Source organism: Conger conger, chromosome 13, assembly GCF_963514075.1.
Source record: "Conger conger chromosome 13, fConCon1.1, whole genome shotgun sequence".
NCBI lineage: Eukaryota > Metazoa > Chordata > Actinopteri > Anguilliformes > Congridae > Conger > Conger conger.
In genome coordinates, this window is record NC_083772.1 from 12,645,460 (window position 1) to 12,667,551 (window position 22,092).

The 22,092-nt window shown below is 43.3% G+C and overlaps 2 protein-coding genes and 1 non-coding gene across 4 annotated transcripts; 1 reads left to right on the forward strand and 2 right to left on the reverse strand.

Moving 5' to 3' along the window:
- The first annotated feature begins 10,426 nt into the window (after positions 1 to 10,426).
- LOC133108452 (solute carrier family 25 member 36-A-like) lies at positions 10,427 to 14,394 on the forward strand. Its single transcript, XM_061217991.1, has 7 exons — positions 10,427 to 10,766; positions 11,844 to 12,005; positions 12,229 to 12,306; positions 12,700 to 12,800; positions 12,990 to 13,056; positions 13,187 to 13,476; positions 13,608 to 14,394. The coding sequence occupies exons 1-7, from the start codon at positions 10,726 to 10,728 to the stop codon at positions 13,799 to 13,801; spliced, it is 933 nt and encodes a 310-aa protein (XP_061073975.1). The 5' UTR covers positions 10,427 to 10,725; the 3' UTR covers positions 13,802 to 14,394.
- Positions 14,395 to 15,332: 938 nt separating this feature from the next.
- Positions 15,333 to 18,749, reverse strand: mrpl28 (mitochondrial ribosomal protein L28). 2 transcript variants are annotated; one of them, XM_061217916.1, is made up of 6 exons: positions 18,590 to 18,749; positions 17,930 to 18,238; positions 17,130 to 17,282; positions 16,427 to 16,561; positions 15,903 to 15,986; positions 15,333 to 15,680 (listed from the first exon to the last, which is right to left on the reverse strand). In XM_061217916.1, the coding sequence occupies exons 2-6, from the start codon at positions 18,212 to 18,214 to the stop codon at positions 15,588 to 15,590; spliced, it is 750 nt and encodes a 249-aa protein (XP_061073900.1). In that variant the 5' UTR covers positions 18,215 to 18,238; positions 18,590 to 18,749; the 3' UTR covers positions 15,333 to 15,587. The 2 variants fall into 2 exon arrangements, with proteins under 2 accessions (XP_061073900.1, XP_061073899.1); XM_061217915.1 differs by having other exon boundaries at positions 15,903 to 15,989.
- A 315-nt stretch (positions 18,750 to 19,064) lies between these two features.
- trnastop-uca (transfer RNA opal suppressor (anticodon UCA)) lies at positions 19,065 to 19,151 on the reverse strand. The gene has a single exon. It is a non-coding gene; the product is annotated as a tRNA-Sec (tRNA).
- Between the last annotated feature and the right edge of the window lie 2,941 nt (positions 19,152 to 22,092).

Below are 22,092 nucleotides of genomic sequence, written 5' to 3' on the forward strand. Positions count from 1 at the left end.
GGCTGATGGATCCCACAGACTGCACGGAGCAGACCAGCGCTGTCATCACAAATTCTACGTTGCCATGGCAACCAGGGGAGCTTCAAACTTCTGTGCTGAAGGCCCAGTGGCCTTATTCTTTACATGTAGACTGAAAGAAAGGTGTGGAGGTATTTAATCACACTATGGCTATAACTGCATGTGTAACAGAGTCCACGGCCACATAGTTTTACTGTCATTATAACTTCGAAACTTTATCCTTTTAACAGCCTTTTATCCCTCTGAAAAATTTAGAAGCAGATTAACTTGGCTAGCAGTCCTCGATCTTCCCCCTAAAGTGTAGCTATTTATTTATTTGTTTATTTATGAAAAGGAAGTGGGTTAAACAGATGTGACACGACCTGCCTAGACAGTGCAACTAACACATTTTATTGTTTATACATTACATTTTATATCTCACGTCAATATCTGCATTATTTTTTTAGGTGACATTATTTTTTGCACATTTATCATTGCATGTTTATCACGGGTGCCATTCAATTCTGGGGCCCACTGTATATCAGGGATTCCTTGCATTTGGTGTCTATTCGGTAAATTATAGTCGAGGGGTTTTGTCCCCGAGTGACTAATGCCCTCTTGTGTTTGGAAAAGAGCAGTGCTTCTGAGTTTACATAAGAATTAAATATGATAATAATACTGGACAATATAATGGAATACAATAGCCTACACATACTGTAGCAGACACGATGTAATGTGCAGTGAGTAAAATTAGATTATGTAATGTCATTATGGCTATCAAAACCTCATGATGTGAATACAACAATTTTGACGGTTTATCTTCACTTTGAAGATTAACCAGGGCTCGGCCCGACATGCCCCAGCCGACAGAGGGTAGTGTTTATGTTGGGTAGAGCAGTTAATGTTATTAACACAACTACCGTCCCAGCATTTCGGCACATAGTACAATAGTACATTTTAGGAAATAAACTCATCAAATAGCCAAAGTGAAACAGCATCTCTCTGCCCGATCAACGCATTTATTAGCCTACCTGCTACAGACAAGTGAGTTCCATTAAATCCCGTACATAACATGAGAACGTACGGGATAGCTACAGTATAGCGACTTGAGTGCGCCAAAAAGCACCGTTACGTTATGCATTCGTACTTGTAGCATTTTTATATTGTATTTCAACAATATTCCCGTGAAGCCAAAAATATTACAGGTATTAATGAAAAAAGAAATGAATGCATTTAAAATACCCGATGACCGTAATCTTTATACAGCGTCAGGGTAATTTCCTGCTGTTGGCATCTTGGCCGACAATATTTCAATGTAGGCTATCTGTATATATAGTTTAGTGAGCATATTTCAGGATTTTTCTGATTGGGCATTTACCATTTTAAATACACGAACTGTTCTGAACTGTTCTGACATTACCAACACCATATTTTGTTGTGTGCTTCTACTTGGAAGTGAAATGTCAGTTTAATTAGTGCTGGGACAGAATGCAAAGTATCACAGCCAGCCAGCGGTGCCTGCTGCATGGTAATTTAGTTATTTAGTTGTGCTTAAGCCTTTTTTGAAACTCAACTTTTTATACTTGGTCTTCGTATCATGCATCTGCCTTTTCACTGCTGCTCCTGAATGAACAGCTTTGAAAAGAGACGGGGAGAGAGAGAGAGAGAGAGAGAGAGAGAGAGAGAGAGAGAGAGAGAGAGAGAGAGAGCAACATAGTGATAATGATCTCTTGACCTTTCACATGTATTGGTGTCATCTACTGTAGGTCTAATGGAGCAACATACTGGAATGATGGTGGCAGTACAGTTCCCCACTGATGTTGACATTAGCGGTGGCTTTTTGGGGCTATCAGTAGGCTATACCGTCCCTGCATTATAACAGACTGGATGTTGTCTGTGGGGTGGAACGGTGACGACCGATTTCATGCCCTCTGTCTGTTTGAGGAGATGCTGAAAAAAAACGTTCTTGAACATCCACAATACCCAATACAGGAATGTGTGCATTTTCTGAGTTATCTTTGGATATGCTGAGTTCCTCTCCTCTAAATAATGCAGGAAGTGTCAGACTTCAGGCTACTCGTGTGGTACAGTAGAATTAAATGAGGGCAGCTGGGACTTGTTTTCCCTGAGGAAGAGATCGTGAGCACTGTCGTGGGTTTAGTTTAGGCTCAGCCTTCCCATGGGAATAGCTGTGGATGACTGCCTTTTTTAACCTGCACAGGGACACCACCAAAGCGCCGGTCAACCTGTGAGAGTCTTCTCCCATGAGGGGAAAAAAGTCTAATAAATATCCTCCCTAATAAAGTGCTTACTGAGTGTATGTAATTACTGTGTAATATAGTGTAATGTGTGATGTAATGCATTCTTCACATGCACTTGCAAATCCACTGAAATGAAAAGCATTTCCTGAGAGATTCATGCAGAAACTAGCACTTATTTTTCTCTCTGTTCTCAGTGAAGCTCCCCTAAGGTCTGAGTCTTCCTTTTGTCTTTGAGCATAATGAGACCCTTAAATAGAGTCTGCCCCAGAGAGTGGTCAATGCGAATCCTGTGGTGTGTTCTTGTTTATTTACTGCAGTTTCATTATCCAGACTTCTTTCTGTGGCTTGGTGCTGATGCTTTTATTCTCAGGAAAGCACATCGGCAGTGTGTTATACTTTGAGTCCTCTGAGCTGATGTGTGGTGGTACTCTGTGTCGACTTAATGAAGAAGTCAGTAAGGACGGAGCTATAGGGGAGAGGGAGATGGCGTGATGGCCAGGTTGAAAATGGAACCCTTTGTCCATGAAGTCTTTAGGAAATTGATGTTTGTTTAGTAATACTGTGCCACCTGGTTTTTACCTCCTCTGTTTGTACATGTTCACGTCTTTTTTGAGGTGGTAATTATTGTGAAGAGAAAAAGAGGAAGATAGGTGGTAGCCAGGACCTCTCTTGAATGATAAACATGTGATCAGAAGTAACAGTGGGGAAAAGGGGCTTATCAAGGACACCTTTAATGGCAGTGCCTGAGAACACTGAGTGAAGAGGAGTACACGGGGGAGTTTCCTCTGAGACAAGTTGGGGTGTGTTAAAACACTTCTCTTTAACACTGCTGCCTTTTGTTCTGCCCCCGATGGTACCCTCCTGCCGCTGCTATGACAACCTGCCGAACGATGACATTGAGATGACTCGTCTGCAGTTAAGACTGCTTTCACTCCTCCTGAGCTCTCCCTCTCCCCACCCTCCAGATTGAATGTGAACAAATGCACTTTTATCATTTTTAGTTCCCATTTTGTGCAATTTGTTTCATTATGCACACAGAAATAACTATAGTAGATGAATTATGTAAAGGTTGCAATGTTGCAAGCTGACATTCACTCCTCTTTGTTGGGAAGGTGCAGAGGGGGTGTGAGCAGTACCTTCTGTTCCTCCCAAAGCCCTTCAGCACCATGGACAGAGACACCCTCACTTCATAGGGCATCCAATGACGTCAAGCTGAAACAAACTCGACCCCCCCTCCACGGCACACTCTCCGCTGTGTTTCCCTCTCTGTCTGGTACCTTCTCTTCTGTCTGAATAAAGCAAAAACTATGGAAGGTGAAATAAACTGACGTGCTAAAAAAAATAGAGACTGCAAAAAGCAGGGTTTTCTTCTTTCTCCAACACTGAAGGAGTTCATTAAAGTCGTCTCTTGAAGAATTGCCCTCAGGGATGGAACCTCTGACAGAGTGGGATGTGTGAATGGGCTGTGATGTTGAGACGACAGCTGTAGACTGGAAGGCAGGTGTAAATGCCTTGTGAAGGAAAAATTAGTTAAGAAGATAGCTGCCAGTTCTTCTGCCGGCTCAGAGGTGCAGTCCACGGCTTCCGCCAGGGGGCTGTCTTGCCAGGGTTTAACAGCATTGTGCAGTCACATTCCCACACTCAGCTACTTTCACGCTCTTCCTGTACACAATCTCCCAGTGTGAAGGTGGTTGTTGGGATGTTTTGATTTAAATGATGTGAACAGGGGGGCTCCTTTTTCCTTGTCTAAACAATAATGGTTTATTACTCTCATGGAGTGTCACCTTCCCCAGCAGAATAATATATGGCAGAAGTCCTGTGTGTTTTTCTACTTCTTACCTGTGTCTGTCTGGGTATAAAAATGTTTAAAATAAATAAAAATAATGCTGGACCAAGATTGAAGTCTGCATAGGCCTGAATTATACTGAACTGAAGGTCTGTCCTCAAGTTCAGCTGAGGACTGAGAACTGTGGGCTGCCAGGTTTGACTTTGAAACGTGTTCGGGGGCTGGAGCTGTTTCCTGTCTCCTCCTTCTTTACTTTCTCCTGTTCCCCTACTTCCCCAAACTCATCCAATTCGACAGGCAAGGAACAGCATATGCCAAACTCCCACTGCCTCAAAGGGGGGCTTAGAAAACACTCTATAGAAATTAGAACTTGGCTGCTTTCTAAATGCGAGAAAAACAAATCCAGGTGGAAAAGCCAATGTTTCCTCTTGTGTAGGAGGGACAAACCAAGCAGTCATTTAAGAAAATTTTTTTGAGATATTTTACTGCGGCAGAATCGCGGGCTGCTCTAGGCCCGACCCAAAAAGAGCCCATGGACCTCGTCTGACCCTGAATTTGCTTTCCTTCGTGCAGAGTAGTGGGAGCCAATCAGAGGCCGTGTGTATTGGGGCGAGGGTACCCGCCTCCTCTGACAGCACCAATGGGCTGCCCCACCCAGGGGCACCAACCAGCAGGCCCCGCTGGAGGACGGGGTCCACAGCTCTGTGCTGGTGAAGAACTCTCCTGGACCATGAGCGCAAGACAACAATGGAGCCAAAGTAACTCACAAAAGCACATTTCACATGTAGATGTTAGAACACGCTGTTGGGAGACAGACGGATTTGTGTATTGGACCACTTCACATATGGTAATGACCGCTATCAGTTTCCAGGTCCCCCCTCTGGGGATTTTCCACTGGACTCCAGGGGGGAGCGGGGCAAGGCCTCACAACCATTAAGGATTTGAATGGCCCAATCCGACGTGCTCGGGATAGGCGCAATTCCTTACCACCAATCAGAGGTTACACTTGGATTTGTAGACATATTTGAATATATGCAAATGTAACAGTATAAACACTCCAAACACCATTGCTCTTTGGAACATTTTCCTGATTGTAATAAACTTACCTTTTTTCTAATGACGAACATCGGATCTGCTTCTTCCTGTGACAACAGTCATCTTACTGGTTCCTGGTAAAACTTTGTTTTACTAACAACGCAAATGCTATATGCAATAAATACATGTAACAAAGAAGGTCCACAAAGAAGTTAGACTGAAAGGCAGGTGCTGCTACTCCAAATATAGAAGTTCACCATCTGCTCTACAAGACCTTCACCCTGGGAGCCAATTAACAGACTCCCCAGCAATTAGAGGAATATGCTCGTTACCTCCCGGAGGTCAGCCTGCCCTGTAATTACACGGCTCCTTCTGCACATCCTGGCAATAGGGAGACCCACTGCAGGTGCTATTGATCAATGTCATGGACCATTTTTTTTTTGGATGGTGAAGGCAGGACTTTGACCACACTGTTGGAATGCAGCTAGGAAGCATTGCTGGGAGAAATGAATTGTCTCTAACCAGCTTATTGATACTTTTCATGGAAAATGCAACTGTCAGTATAATGATGGCACCACTTCTAGTTGTAGGTCATGAGACCCCTTGCCATTCATGATCTTCAATGAATAAATGCTTTATTATTTCATTCCGTTAATTGGCGAAGTATTATTATTTTATTATCTTTTTGAGACAAAATAAAAGTTGGCGATTCTATTAGCCAAGCCATTAAAACAAACTGGGTCAGTCAATACAAAGTTCTTTTCTGAGGCTATCATATTTCCCGACTGCAGCGCTTGCCATTGTTTTTCCTCAATTAACTGCATGATATGTTCCAAAGTTTAGCCTTTAAAACAGTGACCTCAAAACACAAAGATTTGTTAGCAGCTTAAACAGCCAACATGCACTTGTGCTCTGTTGCATTTTCAATGGTGTACATTACTGAATGAGAGTCATTACAGGCCATTCATTGTAAACTGATGGCTGGGTGCATGATTACAGGTTGCATGTTGGAAAGCTGAATCCTTAAAAGCTAACAATATCTCTGTAGTAATTATCTCTAAAATTTCTAAAAATAACATTTCTAAAAACAACTGTATTTTCTCATTTTAGTCAAAGATTTCCGCAGTTCACTCCCCCAGGATGGCAACCAGCTGGCTCTTGTGGGTCGACAATAATTATTTTAAAAATTATCTTTTTAATCTTTGATGACTGCTTGTTGTCAAGTGGGTTTCTTATCCTTTATTTAGCCAGGGGATATCCATTGAGCATTTGCTCTATTTTGCAAGGATTCCCTGGGAGCAATGCCAGAAAGAGTAGTTGTAAGTGGGGTGAGAGAGTGCCTTGCTCAAGGGTCCAATAGCACGGTTCATTTTACATTTAGTGACCCAAATTCATCTCTCCAGATGCAGTTCAGCATTCCTATATGCTGACCATGGACTCAAACCAGCAACTCTACAGTTGCCAGTAACCAAATACAGTCATATGACAAACAGCATACAACTGTACTGTATATCAAAATATCTGGTCAATTAATAATTAATACTAGCATATAAAATGTGTAATAAATAACACAGGTAATAAACCAGACCACATGCTGTGTTTTAGCAAATATGACTGTGCTTCATGTTTAGGCTATTTAATAGTTGTTAACAAACTGTTAAATGCCTAGATTCATTTCATATTTATACAAATGTAGCCAAGCGGATAATTGTGGGGGAGTAGTGGTGATGGTTGATATCTGTGACCGTGCCTATTTATGGAAGATTATAAGCATGCTTATCTGGTTCCTCAGTGCCAACTGCCTGCACACTTCCTCCTCATTTTACTTACAGAGACCGTGTGACTCTGTACTCATTTTAAGTACAGAGACAGTGTCTCAGTGGCAGTAAAACACACAATAAGGGTAAATGTACAGAACACATCTGTGGTCGCAGTTATTAACCCCTTAATTCTTACCAGCCCAGGGTTGGACCAGTGTGGGGTTTTTTTTTTTTTTTTTTTTGCATTCATTCATTCCATTTTTAACAGCGCGGTTTTCAATCACTATGGTAACAGGATATACCTTTCTATCTGTATAACCTATTTTAAGATGCCATTGCTTTAATGACAACAGTTCCTTATTTTGTAACTTGTGGGTGGCAAAACAAGCATGGGGGGACCTTGTCTTCTCTGTATTTTAGAAATCCATATACTACGCAAAATAAGGTAATGTCAGTGTCCTGTTCACGGCAAGGATCCAGAAAACAAAATGCATAATAATGCAATTCTAAAAACATGGAGAAACTCGATATAATGTCCATTGTATACTTATTTATCTATTATTATCATCATGATAGTTTTTTACATGTAAACAGTAGCATTTTCAATACGCATGCTGAGAAAGTTACACTTCGGCAAGAACTGTTCTTGAGATTTTATGGCCAAAAAGGTTGACATTTTACAACAAATTTACAATGCCTAGATCCAAGTAGGGGACTTCCAAGGAATCTCCCATCTCTCTAGCCTCTCCAGTGAATATTTCCAAGGAAGACACCTTAGGCTCCACAATAGAGGGCATTTTCATTGTTGTGAACCAATTTTATATCAGTGATCTTCTAAATACATTCTCAAAATATTGAATTATTATTCAGTATGCTTGTAAATAAGGAGCAAGCCTGCTTTTGAATAATAAACAGCATGTGAAATTGTGGAATGTGTTTGACTTGTTGATGGGGGTTGGGTATTTGACAAAAACGTCAATCAATGAACCTCAATGAATAGATCAGTGTTATTATTGTGATTATAGTATTTACATTACATTACATTACATTATTGGCATTTGGCAGACGCTCTTATCCAGAGCGACGTACAACAAAGTGCATACCCATAACCAGGGATAAGTTCGCTGAAAGACCCTAGAGGTAAGTACAATTTCAACTGCTACCTGTACAACAAAGATAAGGACAAGGGCAATTTTTTTTTTTTTGAACAAACAAACAAACAGAGCAAAAGTCACCAAAGTTAACTATCCAAACACTGCTTACCTAGCCAACTAAAATACCGATACACAAGTCACAGAGACAACAATTAAGGTTCACAGGGAGGTAGGGAGGGATGGGGAGAGGTGCTGCTTGAAGAGGTGTGTCTTCAGCTTGCGCTTGAAGGTGGGGAGAGATTCTATAGTTCTGACCTCAACGGGGAGTTCGTTCCACCACCGTGGAGCCAGAACAGACAGTAGTCGTGAGCGTGAGGTGGAGGTTCTGAGAGGGGGAGGTGCCAAGCGGCCTGTGGAGGCTGAACGAAGAGCTCTGGCAGGGGTGTAGGGTCTGATGATTTTTTGCAGATAAGCTGGGGAAGACCCTTTAACTGCTTGGAAGGCTAGCACCAATGTTTTGAATTTGATGCGAGCCATGACAGGCAGCCAGTGGAGGGAAGTAAGCAGGGGGGTGACATGTGAGTATTTGGGAAGGTTGAAGACCAGACGAGCTGCTGCATTCTGGATGAGTTGGAGGGGTCTGATGGCGGACGCTGGGAGGCCAGCCAAGAGGGAATTGCAGTAGTCCAGGCGGGACAGAACCATCGCTTGGACCAGGAGCTGGGTCGAGTAGGGGGTGAGAAAGGGGCGGATTCTCCGTATGTTGTATAGGAAGAACCTGCAAGACCGGGTCACCGCCGCAATGTTCTCGGAGAGAGACAGTCTGCTGTCCATCACCACGCCGAGGTTCCTTGCACTGGGTGACGGCGTGAGTGTGGTATCCCCGAGGGAAATGGAGAGATCCAGATGGGGAGAGGTATTAGCAGGGATGAATATCATTTCAGTTTTACCTGGGTTGAGCTTTAGATGGTGGTTGTCCATCCAGCTCTGGATGTCCCTCAGGCAAGCAGAGATACGGGCTGAAACCTGCGTATCAGACGGCGGGAATGAGACAAAGAGTTGGGTATTGTCCGCATAGCAGTGGTAGGATAGCCCATGTGCAGTGATCACAGGGCCAAGGGAGCGAGTGTAGAGAGAAAAAAGAAGTGGGCCAAGGACTGAGCCCTGGGGAACTCCTGTGGCGAGGGGCCGAGGTGTCGATACCGAACCAGCCCAGGCAACCTGGAAGGAGCGACCAGAGAGGTAGGACTCAATCCAGTCCAGGGCTGTGCCACAGATGCCCGTTGCTGACAGGGCAGACAGGAGGATGGAGTGATCCACAGTTCTTTACAATTTATTCTTTACAATCTTCTCAACCTGTTGCTATCTGAGCACAAGTAGAGGGAGATGTGTCCTTTTGGAGTCTCCAAATATTCTTTTTGGAAAACTGCCTAGACATAGCTCAGAAAAACAATGCAGAATGCTCATTTTGGTGATATTGTCATCAAATTAGAAAGGGGATTCATCCAGTTGGATTTATTTTTGCCGTGGTAAAGTATCATAACTGGTCCAATTAATAACCTTCACCGCTGCCACAAATCCTGAAAAACCGTTGCTTCACCGACATAAACCAGTCGTCAAAGATGAAAATAAAAAGATTAAAAGAAATTACATTCCATTCAGGCAAGTTTGAGTCATTACCTTACAATGCCTTACAAGTCCACTAGATGGAGCTTTTCAACTACAGGAGAACCTTCTCAGTAAATTCAATGTCATCATTGTGCTGCAGAAATTATTCACACAGTTCACAGCTGCCTAGTGCACTGCACTATGGCTCTGAATGTTTGGGAATGACACAGCCTATCAAAATTAAACACAAACTTTTCTGGTGAACCTTGCTGGTGAAGCATTTTCTGACCACCTTCAAGCACAAACTGAAGACACACCTCTTCAAGCTGCACCTCTCCCCACCCCTCCCTGTAATTTTCAAATTATTATGTTATTGTATTTCTCACAATTGTATATACTTGTTTCTTTATTACTAGTGTTCTATTTACGTTTTTTTCTGCTCATCAGTTTAACCCACAAGGTCCAAGTTCTTATCTTTGTGGTCATCCCTAGCACTGGAAAATACTTTCCTTTAGGGTCTTTCATCGTACTTGTGCCTGGTTATGGTTATGCACTTTGTTGTACGTCGCTCTGGATAAGACTGAAAGGCAGGTGCTTAATGCCTATAATGTAATGTAATGTAACCGTTAATAATTAAATTAAAGGATATGTATTCATATGAAATTTTATTTCTAATCTATGTTTATGTGTATGTGGATTTTAAGCGGAAACCGTTTTCCCTACCTGTGCAGCAGGTATTTATATGTGCAGTGTTTTTTTCCTTGTATTGTCCAATCGCTGCCTCTGTTTTACGGCGTGTGATTTGACAGTGTACTCGCAGTGTTGCTTTTAGTTCTGCCAAGACGAACTGCGTAGATTTTGAGAGACTGCCTAGATAGATGTCGGATTACAATCAAGCAATTATAACACATAGCCTACTATTTGCAGTGCGTCAGAAATCAAAACAATAATTCAGAATTGTACAGGGAGTCCGTAGACGTGGACGAAGCGGCAGTGAAATATAGCCAACACAGACTAGTGCCGTTACTAAGTTCACGTTAGGTAGCAACAGGAGCAACAGTAATCGCATCCATCTAAATTAGCTATGATAGCTTACGTTAGCCAAGTTAATTTCGACGAATATAGTTAACTGTTAACAACACTATACTAGTCTATATTATCTCGCTTCCTGAGAATGATGAAGAATGTTTGAGAGAGATACCCTGGTTCATCTGTTTGCTGGAGGGTGACTATTGGGCTTTAATATCTAATATTTACAATCAGTGATTCAATGCTAATTGGTTCTAGTTCGTTCGGGTCCGTAACCAACAAAGTTATCGTTCAAGAAGTTAAATACTGGCTAAGTTAGCTAGCTGGTTATCTATGACCATGTTGCTGAGCTGGCCATATTGAACATTTGTATGTTGTATTATTAATTCTTCGCCACAAGTGATGGTGGCTTTACCGCTGATGTGTTAGCTGAAATTATTGAGATATTTGTCATTTTGATAGCAGATATTGAATACATCGTCAGCTACTAGGCCTATAAAGGAGTGTACATTAGGCTGTAAGTCAATGCTGACATGGCCCCTATTGTACACATTAATGTATCTCCTGATTGACTTTAAGAAAATAATGACAATGTCAGAATTGGCATTCCTAATGAGAATTTATATGTAATGCTAATTGCTTAATGCCGCTTCATGTGTTTATGAGCATTCACATGTTAGACTTACACCTTTCTCCTTATCAGTGGCATTGATAGATTATCAGCGCAGTAAGAATGCTTTTATTGGACGATATCTTTTGTGATTGTATCTAATTAAGTGGTCTGCTTAGAAGACAAACCTGTAATTGCAATATTATAACTTTGGAACTGATGAGCAGAGTAATTGCTTGGGCATATGATGGGAGATGAATGGTAAATGGTTGGCATTTATGCACTGTACAATTGATGCTTCACCTTCACCCATTCATACACACGCTCACACACCAGCCACTGTGTGTCAGTGTGAGCCCTTTTGTCAGACTCATTCCTCTGTTCACCACTGTTGCAGGCCAGGGGGGTAACATCCCAAAGCTATATTACTGAGTTAGCAGGATAAATTCACCAAGTAAAACGGAACAGAACAGCTGTTTTTACTTCAGCCCATGTTCTAGTTTTGAAAGGGTTCCATGTTTCACTTGGAGAAGTTGAACTTATCCAGCTAACTCAGTAAAAGTGAAGTGTGTGTGTGTGTGTGTGTGTGTGTGTGTGTGTGTGTGTGTGTGTGTGTGTGTTTTGAGACAGACTGAGCAGTTGTTTGGTACTGATGTGTCCTAGGAGTGGGGGTACGATAGGGGCCATCCTGACCTGTCCCCTGGAGGTGGTGAAGACCAGACTGCAGTCTTCCTCAGTGTCTCTCTTCGTCTCTGAAGTGCAGCACAGCTCTGTTCATGGAGCCAAAAGCAAACGCGTAACCCCTGGACCCCTGCGCTGCCTAAAGTGAGTGCCCTCTCACCCTCCTCACCCTCACCCTGTCTTCGTCTCATAAAAATAAAATTAATACGCTATTTTTTATTTGTCTGAACAAGCGAGATTTGACTGTAGTGTTGATAGACAAGCAGGGGGCCACTGTCTGCTACAAGGGGAATAGACCCCTTGATCTTACATGTCTTTTTCTCCCTACAGGTCAGAACTAATTCATGTCTCGTCTCTCTCCGTGCAGGTTAATCCTCGAAAAAGAGGGGCCACGTTCCTTATTCAAGGGCTTAGGGCCAAACCTGGTGGGCGTGGCTCCGTCCAGGTATGTAGGGCAGAATCTCAGCGTGATCGTTTCTTAATGTTATGAAAACATTTTTGGAAACACAATTTTTTTTGTACTGATTGTAAAATAAAATCGCTGCTGACACACTTTATACACACACTTTTCCTCCCCTAGAGAGATACAGTGCTGGATGTTCAGGACATTCACATTGGGGAAATAAACAGCAAAGCAATGGCATCCTTTATTTCCTGGAATAACAGATGCCATCTGTTTGGAATTTTTCTTTGTGCAAAAATGCACTGTTTTTTGTTAACAAGATGATAATAATCTGTTTCACTATATATACTTGTGTTTGCACATATATTTTGGCTGTAGATTTATTTTGTTTTGATTGATTGTCATGTGTTCTTCCCTCTGTCCCCTCATGTCCAGGGCGATATACTTTGGTGCGTACTCCTACTCTAAAGAGAAGCTGAGTACCGTACTGGAACCCGACTCCACACCGGTGCACATGTTCTCTGCAGCTCTGGCAGGTAAGAACCATTCTACCCACAGGCAAGGGTCATTTCTGGGACAGCATGACCAGAAGATGCTTGATTAAAAGAATGTCTCACCTGCAATAAAAGGTGACCTAACACAAATCAATCTGTATTAATCTGTATCAAGTATTCTATTTTTCACCTTTCAATTTTAACCTCTGAATCTATACTTTTCATTCCTAGGTTTCTGTGCCATCACTGCGACCAATCCCATCTGGCTGATTAAAACCCGCCTACAGCTGGATACCAGGTAAAGGAGAGGAGAGCCATGTGTGTGATAATGTCTATGTCTAATAATGTCTTATCACAATGCTCAGACTGTTACAGCCGGTTCTACAGCCTTGGCTGTAGTGCACTTCAGTGGTTGTTCTGTATGACAGGAGCCGAGGGGAACAGCGGATGAGTGTGGCTGAGTGCATCCGGCGAGTTTACCGGGCGGACGGTCTCCGTGGCTTCTACAGGGGCATGTCCGCCTCGTATGCGGGAATATCGGAGACGGTGGTCCACTTTGTCATATACGAGAACATCAAGCTGAAAATGATGGAGGCTCGGGGCACCGCTAACATGGACAACGACAACCAGGCGGTTAAAGGCGCTTCGGACTTCGCGAGACTGATGGTGGCCGCTGCCACGTCCAAGACTTTTGCCACCGTTCTGGCCTACCCCCACGGTGAGCCTGCGAGGGTCAGGGACCAGCCCCCACTGGAGGACCGTCCTGTACTCCCACATGAATGCCCTGCACAAAAAGCTAAATGATTTAATGTTTTAAAAGGTATTAACTCCTCTCCGGTTCCCTTGCAGAAGTAATCCGCACAAGGCTACGAGAGGAAGGAAACAAATACCGCTTCTTCTCCCAGACCGTCTCCCTGCTATGGAAGGAGGAGGGAGGCCAAGCACTCTACCGCGGGCTGACCACTCACCTCCTGCGACAGATCCCCAACACCGCCATTGTGATGTGCTCCTACGAGATAGTGGTCTACATGCTCAATGGCTAACATGCAACAGTGAGCTAATGATCTACCTGCTCAATGGCCAACATGCACCGACAAGTCGGTGGTCTACCTGCCGAACCGCTATAGCCGCTACCCGTGAACGTAGAAACGGGCGGCGTACCTGCTGTTGAGCATGTGCACTTATGAAATAGTGGTTCACCCCACCTTGTCCAGAGAAGGATCTTCTACTGGAGACCAGAGCAGACAGAGCAGAACCTGGAAGGCCAGCCACACTGATGTTCTGAGAAAGAGCCAGGGAATTTCTCTCAGAATGAGAGGGCAGTGTGTGGGAGGAGAGGGTTAAGATTAGTTACGAACTCAAATCTCTGCAGTCTTCTCAGGGTTCTGTCTCTCACTCTCTCAATGAAAAGGATAACCGGGGTGGAAGGCTGAATATATGATTGGTCATGGTAATAACATTGGGAAGACGACGGCTCACGTTTATTGCCATGTGTATATAAAGATGTCAGAATAATCCAAATCCTTTCCAACTGAAAAGCTTAACTAGGTTTTTTGGGTTAGCTTTGCCCTTAGTCTGTAAGGAAAGAGTGTACATTTCCTCCCTGGCCTTTTTCTCATTAAGGTCATTCTGTGGATTAACTGGTTTCCTCTTTTTTTGTATTTTGTTCTTATTTTTTTCACTTTGAAATGTAAAAATGGGAGTCAATAAATAATGCAACTGACTGCTTGCCACTGAATGAGTTTACCCAACAACCGCACTGCGTGCTGCAAAAGCTTTCTTGGTTCCCGGTGAACAACCTAGCGCAATGCCAGTGGTTACCGATACCTGCTGGAATTGTACAATAAACAGAAATGCAAGGGCACAAAAACATCCATTTGGTGATGGCTACATTAGATACGACTTTGACCGAGACGGACATGTTCAGAGCAGCAGGTTTAACCTTGACAGCACTGTACAACACTGCCGCTTACTGGAGAACATTAGCATGCCAGTGTAGAAGCACAGGGGTTATTACAATAGGGAGACTATGACCTATCCATTATACCAGACCACAGGTACAGCCTCTGAATAACTGAGTCACTTATTTACAGTTCAGCATTATTAAGTGGGTATATCACAGGCCATCTCAAAGCTAGCTGCATCTGGTTGATCATGTCATTTCCCATCATTTATTTTGCTATGCATCATCTATGCAGTTCAATGCACCAATCTGACCTCCAAGGCTTGATATTTTGCTCTCTTATATAAAGACTTTCGAAGAAGAACGGGCAAAACATTTTTTTTTCTATTCTTTTATAATCTTACTGTCTTTAAGGGTTAGAAAATTGCTGTAAATCTCTAACAAATTAGACATATATACACTACTGTAATTCACATAAAATGCTGGACCTGATCAACAGACTGCTTAAGGGCCATTGGTTATAAATTCAATATTTTCTGTATTGGCAAATTATATCATAATGAACTTAAGGACACAATGCATTTTTACTAGATAAAGCACATCCAGAATATTAACCATTAAGTGAAGTTACAATTAAGAAGGAGCTCAGGAGAGGAACATAGAGACAAATATTAAGGAAGGAAAATAAGATTTTATTTCTATGGGCTCATGGAAACACAGTTCCAGCTGAATAGCACATCCAGGGAGACGTTAGCACAGAGCGATTAACTCCGGACCAGGCCTGGGAGGAAGTGCTGAAACTGCGGGATAAATAAACGTCTTTCATCGCATTTGTCTGTCTCCCAACCCCAGAGACCGCTGACTGCTGTGGGGTGGGGTGGGGTGGGGCAGGGCGAGGGGCACTGGGCGTACAGCGCAGAGGAACCTCACTTCTCCACCACCTGGGGTTCGGACAGCTTCTGGACAGCCAGTTCCTGCACCAGGTTCTCCATGCAGGATACGAACTTGGGCGTTGGCTCCTGTGTAAGCAGTAGAATGAAGGCATTAAGTTTGCAGTAAAGATGGATATGCATTTCATTTACTGCAAGAACCATATTGTAACAGTGAGTATGTATGCTTTTACCCGTGTCCTCTGTTCTTGAGCTAGTCTGTGTTCTCTGTTCTTGTGCTACCCCGTGTTTTCTGTTCTCAGTGCTACCCTGTATTACTCTGTGTTCTAAGTGTTTTGGCTCCAGGCCTACCTTGTACTCCAGGAGTCTCTGTTTCTCCACAGCCTCCTCCAGGCTCAGTCCCACCCATTCAGCCTCTTCTTCAGGGATCAGAAACTTCTGGAGAGAAGGGCAGAAGCCACATACTGCTGTGAGGCACAGGAATCACAACCAATACCCAATGTCCAATAACAAGGTGTATCCTCCCTGACATTACACAATCCAGGAGTCAACATACAAAGACAACTGCAGCTGAGCCAAAGGTTCACCCTCTAAATCAGGGTTCCTGCAATATTTAAAATGACTTCAACTGCCACCAGTTTGGCAAGGAAGAGTGCTTGCTTTGGACACAATACTGATGTCACTGAACTTTGTTTTGTTGTACAGAAAATACATACAGATATTTTTGGTAAAACAATACAAAATTAAGCTCCATTGTGCCTTCAACTGTACAACCAACATCAACAAAAAATGGATCCCTTTCACGACCATGAGCACTCTAAAACTTGGCCCCCCAGGACATACACAGGCCAGCCCTGCACAGTAACCCCATGCACCTTATACTTGTTGTAGACCATGTCCCTGCGGGCGGGGTCATCTGGGTAGAGCTCTGTGTTCCAGCGAGCCAGGCGGAGCAGAAGGGCCCGTTTTATGTCCATCCCCAGTTTGGAGTTCAGGTCCTGCTTTGGAGTCTGAGCCCAAAAGAAAACAAAAATATGGAGAAAAGCATCAGCCAGTGGCCTCTATGACACAGTGCCCACCTGAATTTCAACAGTGCGCACCTTCCCCAGACCTCTGAACTACTCACCGTTTCCTTGGTTTGATCGGTTCGCCACTAAAGTACATAAATAAATCACAGCAGACAACTGTCCACCTAAACCAGCGGTCCAGAGGGCCAGACTTCCTGCAGGTTTTTGTAGTTTCTTTCAATGTGCTGACCCAATTTAGGCTAGAAAACTAGCAGACTGTGTCCCTGGAGTGTGTGATCCCTGATCTGAATGATACTCAACCACCATTTCACTGCAGTATTTGTGGGGAACACGAGTGTAAGCCATGGAAAATGGCTGCTAAAACATGTCAGCATGAAATAATTAGTCCCCTGCTCAGTAAAACTGTCCATTATTACATTATGAATAGCAATATAAACCATACTGAATTAAATTACGTATGGCTTTTTTGCTTTGACCAGCCTGTAGGAATGTAAACATTGTGTTGTTGTGGTGGCATTGTAAATATCAACGTGAAGTGGTCCTCCATCACCTTGAGGATGTAGAAGTCAAAGCCGTAGGCAGCATCGATGAGGTCCAGGGTTCGGGAAGTGACGGTGATGTCGAACTTATGATCCAGGATCTCACTGTACAGCTGTCTGAGAAACAGCTGTGGCTTCCAGCACTTCTTCACACGAGGACACAGCTGCGGCAGAAACACAACATGTCACACACACACACACACACACACACACACACACACACACACACACACACACACACACAGGCATACACCTTATCCTGCGTATCCTTTTCCAAAATAAGTTTTTGACCTTTAATAAACGTAGGGCAGAGCGCGATCTGTTGTGACAAGAGTCCATTGTTACCCAATGTTTTTTTGCCAGGACAGAAACAAGCCAGCCAGATATGAATAACATTGCACACCCCTCATACACGTCTTTCACCTCGGATTTCAACTAGTTTCGTGCTCAAAAACAATCGACCTCGTGTCACAACAGACCCCTATATGTGTGAATCCTGTTGACTCAACCTGCAGTGACTCAAACCTGTAATCCCTACGTTATAAGGACTTAATGCTAAGTGCATTTGCCAGTTGCCACTCAGCCACAGCCATCATCTAACATCTAATCTATTTTCATAACGTGTTACTTTTGCATTAATCAAAATACGGTTTAGCGTATTATAACTATTTCTAAACATATTCGGCTCACATTCAATGAAGCCAGTTGCAGCACTACATACAAATCAAATGCCATGAAATTACAGGACATTATTGGGAGATTATTAAATTGTATGCAGTTGAACAGACAGGAAATTAGCAGCGCCACTCACCTTATCGCCGTTGGCATATACGAATCCCGTCACCCAGCCTTCTCCTCCCCAAAGCCCCTTTTGAGATTCTGGTGGGTAGTAGATTGGGATAGGGACGTCCTCAACGCGCTCTCTGACTTTAGTTTTAGGGTTGAGCCTGTATTTCACCCCTAGAGGCCTCCAGTGGACTGGGGTCGGTGGGGGCGGCTGAAGCGATCGCAGATAGTGCTGGGGCAGTCGAGCATAGATGCCCTGCTTCATCTTCAACATTTCCCAGATCCGCGGAGGGTACTTGTGTAGAGGCATGGTCTCTGAGGCAATTATCTACCACTAAAAACGCAACAATGCAGTTATAAAACATCTGCCATGTTATCCAAAACTGGTTTGGGATACATAACAGAATAGACTAGCTAACTAGCCATCTCCATAAATAGCCAAGCTAGCAGACATATACATAAATATTCTCAAATTGGGAGTAAACGTGGACTTTAACACACCTCAATCAAATGATAGAAGTCAGCTAGCCTAAGTTAACTAACTAGTTATCTAGATATCATTTATTTTCGTGGAATCCAGACTGCTCGATGTCACATGCAAGATCGCAGACCAGCTCTGATAGCTACATGCTCTTTTTATTACTCAGTGCTACAATACGCAATACTATATTCACAAACAACTTACCACCAGTCAATGTAACTAAAATGTTACCACGATTACTCGAGTCTCAACATTTAACACCAAACAATTTCAAGAGAAGTGCAGCGTCCCACGTTAATTCGAAGGACACACACATTCACTTCCGCCAAAGGAGGAAGCCTTCACTCGATGACATGATTCGTTCAAAGGAAGTTCCTTCGAGCGGTCATTGGTGTGTAAGATTGTCGATCAAATTGGTCATCCAACTGCGACTAAGTTGGAGTTTCGAAAACCAAGATAGACCTGGAAAGCAATGGTAATTTGTCCAGAACTTCCTGTCCTTAGATCTAGGGACGTGTTTGTTTAGTAAGAATGGTTCACATTAACGTAAGAAATCGTGCCATCATCCCTTAGACGTATATGCAGTGTACAATACCAGATAGTAATCAAAGTACTGGTTTTGTGGGTGATGATTTTTCAGGTTATTCTTTCACAGGATGACTAATATAAAGTTAACCTTCGCCCGAAAGGTGGAATTGAACCACTCTGCCGCTAAGCAGCTACAGGTTTGAAGCCTGCACCCCGGACCACCGAGGATCATCCGGGCAAAGAAAGACGCTTGCCACAGGCATATATAGAGGTTAGAAGTGGTATAGCTTTCTCATTTATGGGTGGTAAATGAATCCCGTTGAAAATACTGTACGGCTTAGATTGTAAATGCTGTGTTGCATTGTGAATTGAATAATCCAATTGCGTATATTTAGAAACGGATTTCTGAAAAATAACAGACATGTACAGTAATCCTTTGCGGTAAAATGTTAAGCAGCTGAAGCTCTATTGGCTGGCCAGAATTTATTCGGGGGTGGAGACATATGACAAAGAAGAATATGCATGATTTAGGTCAGTGAAAAACACCTATTTCTAAAGTTACTAAAACGCAGTGATATAATTTACCGATTTACATCATAGACGATCTCTGAATTGTGAAACGTGCAGATTATATTTCCCAAAAAGCAAGTTCCCATAATAGAATATAAAAACCATACAATACAATTTTGAGTGATTTTTTTTTCATTTTCTTTTTTACAATTGTGTTTTCCCCAAGTTGTTTATGGACCGCCAAAATAAACATGATGACCACTCCAAAGCTTGATATGCACCGGCACCTGTTCTGTCCAAACCTTGGCTATTATGAAAAACACAGAATTTCACACAAATTGACGCTTCACTAAATGGCCTAAATGTAAAATATAACATGTCTGATCCTTGCAAACCTGGATCCTGTGCTGGGGTTCAGCAGTCTTCCATACCAGGTTCTTGGGAATGCAAATATCATTAATAAGCACACATTAACCCTCCTATTATGTTTGAGGTCAATTGCACCCCATTTAGTGTTTGACATCTTACATTTTGATATTTTAAATATACCTTGTTTCATATTGAAACTGGTATAATTTTTCTCATTTTCTAATTTGGTGGTTAAATGGTAAACATGCAATAAAAACACAAAAAAAGTCCAGTACCAACTTTGCACACAAATGTGTTTGTGGGGTTCTTTTGACCCTCTGTAACTGTATAAAATGCAATAAATTATATAACCATTTTTATATTTATTGATAAAAGGTCATTTTGGAAACAATAAGGTGACCAATGTGTCAAAATATTTATATGAAAATAATTGTGTGTTTATTTAAACTGTTGGGCTCAATTAGACCCCAAACATAAAAGTGGTCATAAAATCTTAACAGCCCTAATGGCATGCAGTACAATAAAGAAGACACCATACCAGCATACACAGCGCAGTCAAGCCTTTATTAACAGAAATTTGCTAGACCAAAATCCATCATTAAAGGCGGGTCTTCGCAGATAGACTAAATACAAGTGGTTTAAAGTATTGGAGGCAGTTGGTTTAAGGCGCAATTTTGAAGTGAACATTTCACCTTAGAGTCCTCTGTAATAGTTTGCACGGTATACTGTCATTTTTACAAAATAAAGATAATGATTCCTTAAAAAATATTTAGGACCAGAGATAATAAATATTTTTTCAACAAGAAATGGCATAATGTAAGTAAGCATGTACATTTAATGTCAATTGTTGAAAAGTTAATAAGCCCTGGGTCAGTGCATATCTTATATCAATAGTATGTGCTACTTTAATACAGCTACTCTACAGATATATTATCATATTAAATACACATGACAAAATAATTGTGCCATTTGTTCAATTTGGCATCAGTAGAAAGGAAACTGAGCAATAATAGTCACAGTGTTCACAAAATATTGCTATAAAATGACGACACAGCTTAGGATACACTTATACAGAAATGAATACTGAGTTGGTTTCTTGGCACACATGAAATTTTGGTATTTCTGTTCAATCATCTTTCCAGACACAGAAATGCATCGGCACAAATATCCTTTTCATTATGAACCAGAAACAATGTCAAACTCCGTCAGTAAACTAATGGTCTAGTACTGTCCAATATAAAGTCTTTTTATCAAGGTTATAAAAAGAGATGATGTCACAAACCCCCTCAGAGGTAGGTGTTCTCAATAATGATCACCTCAGGCTGCACATCCTCAAGTTCGCCAGCAGAGGGCAGCAGGCTAGGCCCTTCCTCTCGGGGTGAGCAGCACATCTTCTGGGCGCACGCTGTTCCACAGGCCAGGCTGCAGCGGGGCGGCGCTGGCAGCGGTGGGACCTCCGCGGGCAGGAACTCGGGCTGAACGGTGGAGTAGCACACCCCGGCGCCCTGCAGCACCTCCGTAACGGCCAGCAGCAGGTCAGAGCAGCCCTGCGCCCCGGGGCGGCAGTGAACGTGGACGGACGCTACGAGCTGCGCCTCGGTGAGCTGCCACACGTGCAGGTCGTGCAGCGCCAGCACCCCGGGCACGGCGGCGATGCGCTGGGACAGCTCCTCCAGGCCCAGGTGGGGCGGCGTGCCCTGCAGCAGCAGGTAGCCGTGGCGACAGGCCTGGGGCAGCGCGGTGGCCAGGAACACCAGCGCCGCCAGCGCGGAGAAGCCGGGGTCCAGGTAGACGAGGGGCCCGCAGTCCCCCAGGTGCAGGCAGCCCGCGGCGCTGTGCAGCACCACCAGCCCGTTGGTCAAGACCAGAACCGAGCCCAGCAGGGCCTGGACCAGCGCCATGAGGCTGGGGAGACAGTGGCTCTGCCTGCTCAGAACGGGCCTCTCTGTGCCAACCGGAACCACCGGGCAAACCCTGACCCCTGCATCTGAATCCAGGAACAGCAGCAGACGCACAAGACACCATTAAGGCAGCCCAGAGCTTCCCTTGATTCAGAACTATCCATAAACCTGGGCTAAAAGTGGCTCAGGGATCGCTTAAGGCTACCTCCTGTCCGGACACACATTTGTGAACCCAGGCAGGGCTAAGCTTTAGTGTGCACACATGGAGCTGAGCCAGCTTGGCCTGGTGCTACAACTTAATATGCAAGTGTGAAGCCTTGCTTAACACCGGGCTAATAGCTAATAATAATAATAATAATAATAATAGCCAATACAACACTGGTAAAAACCAATGTGGGT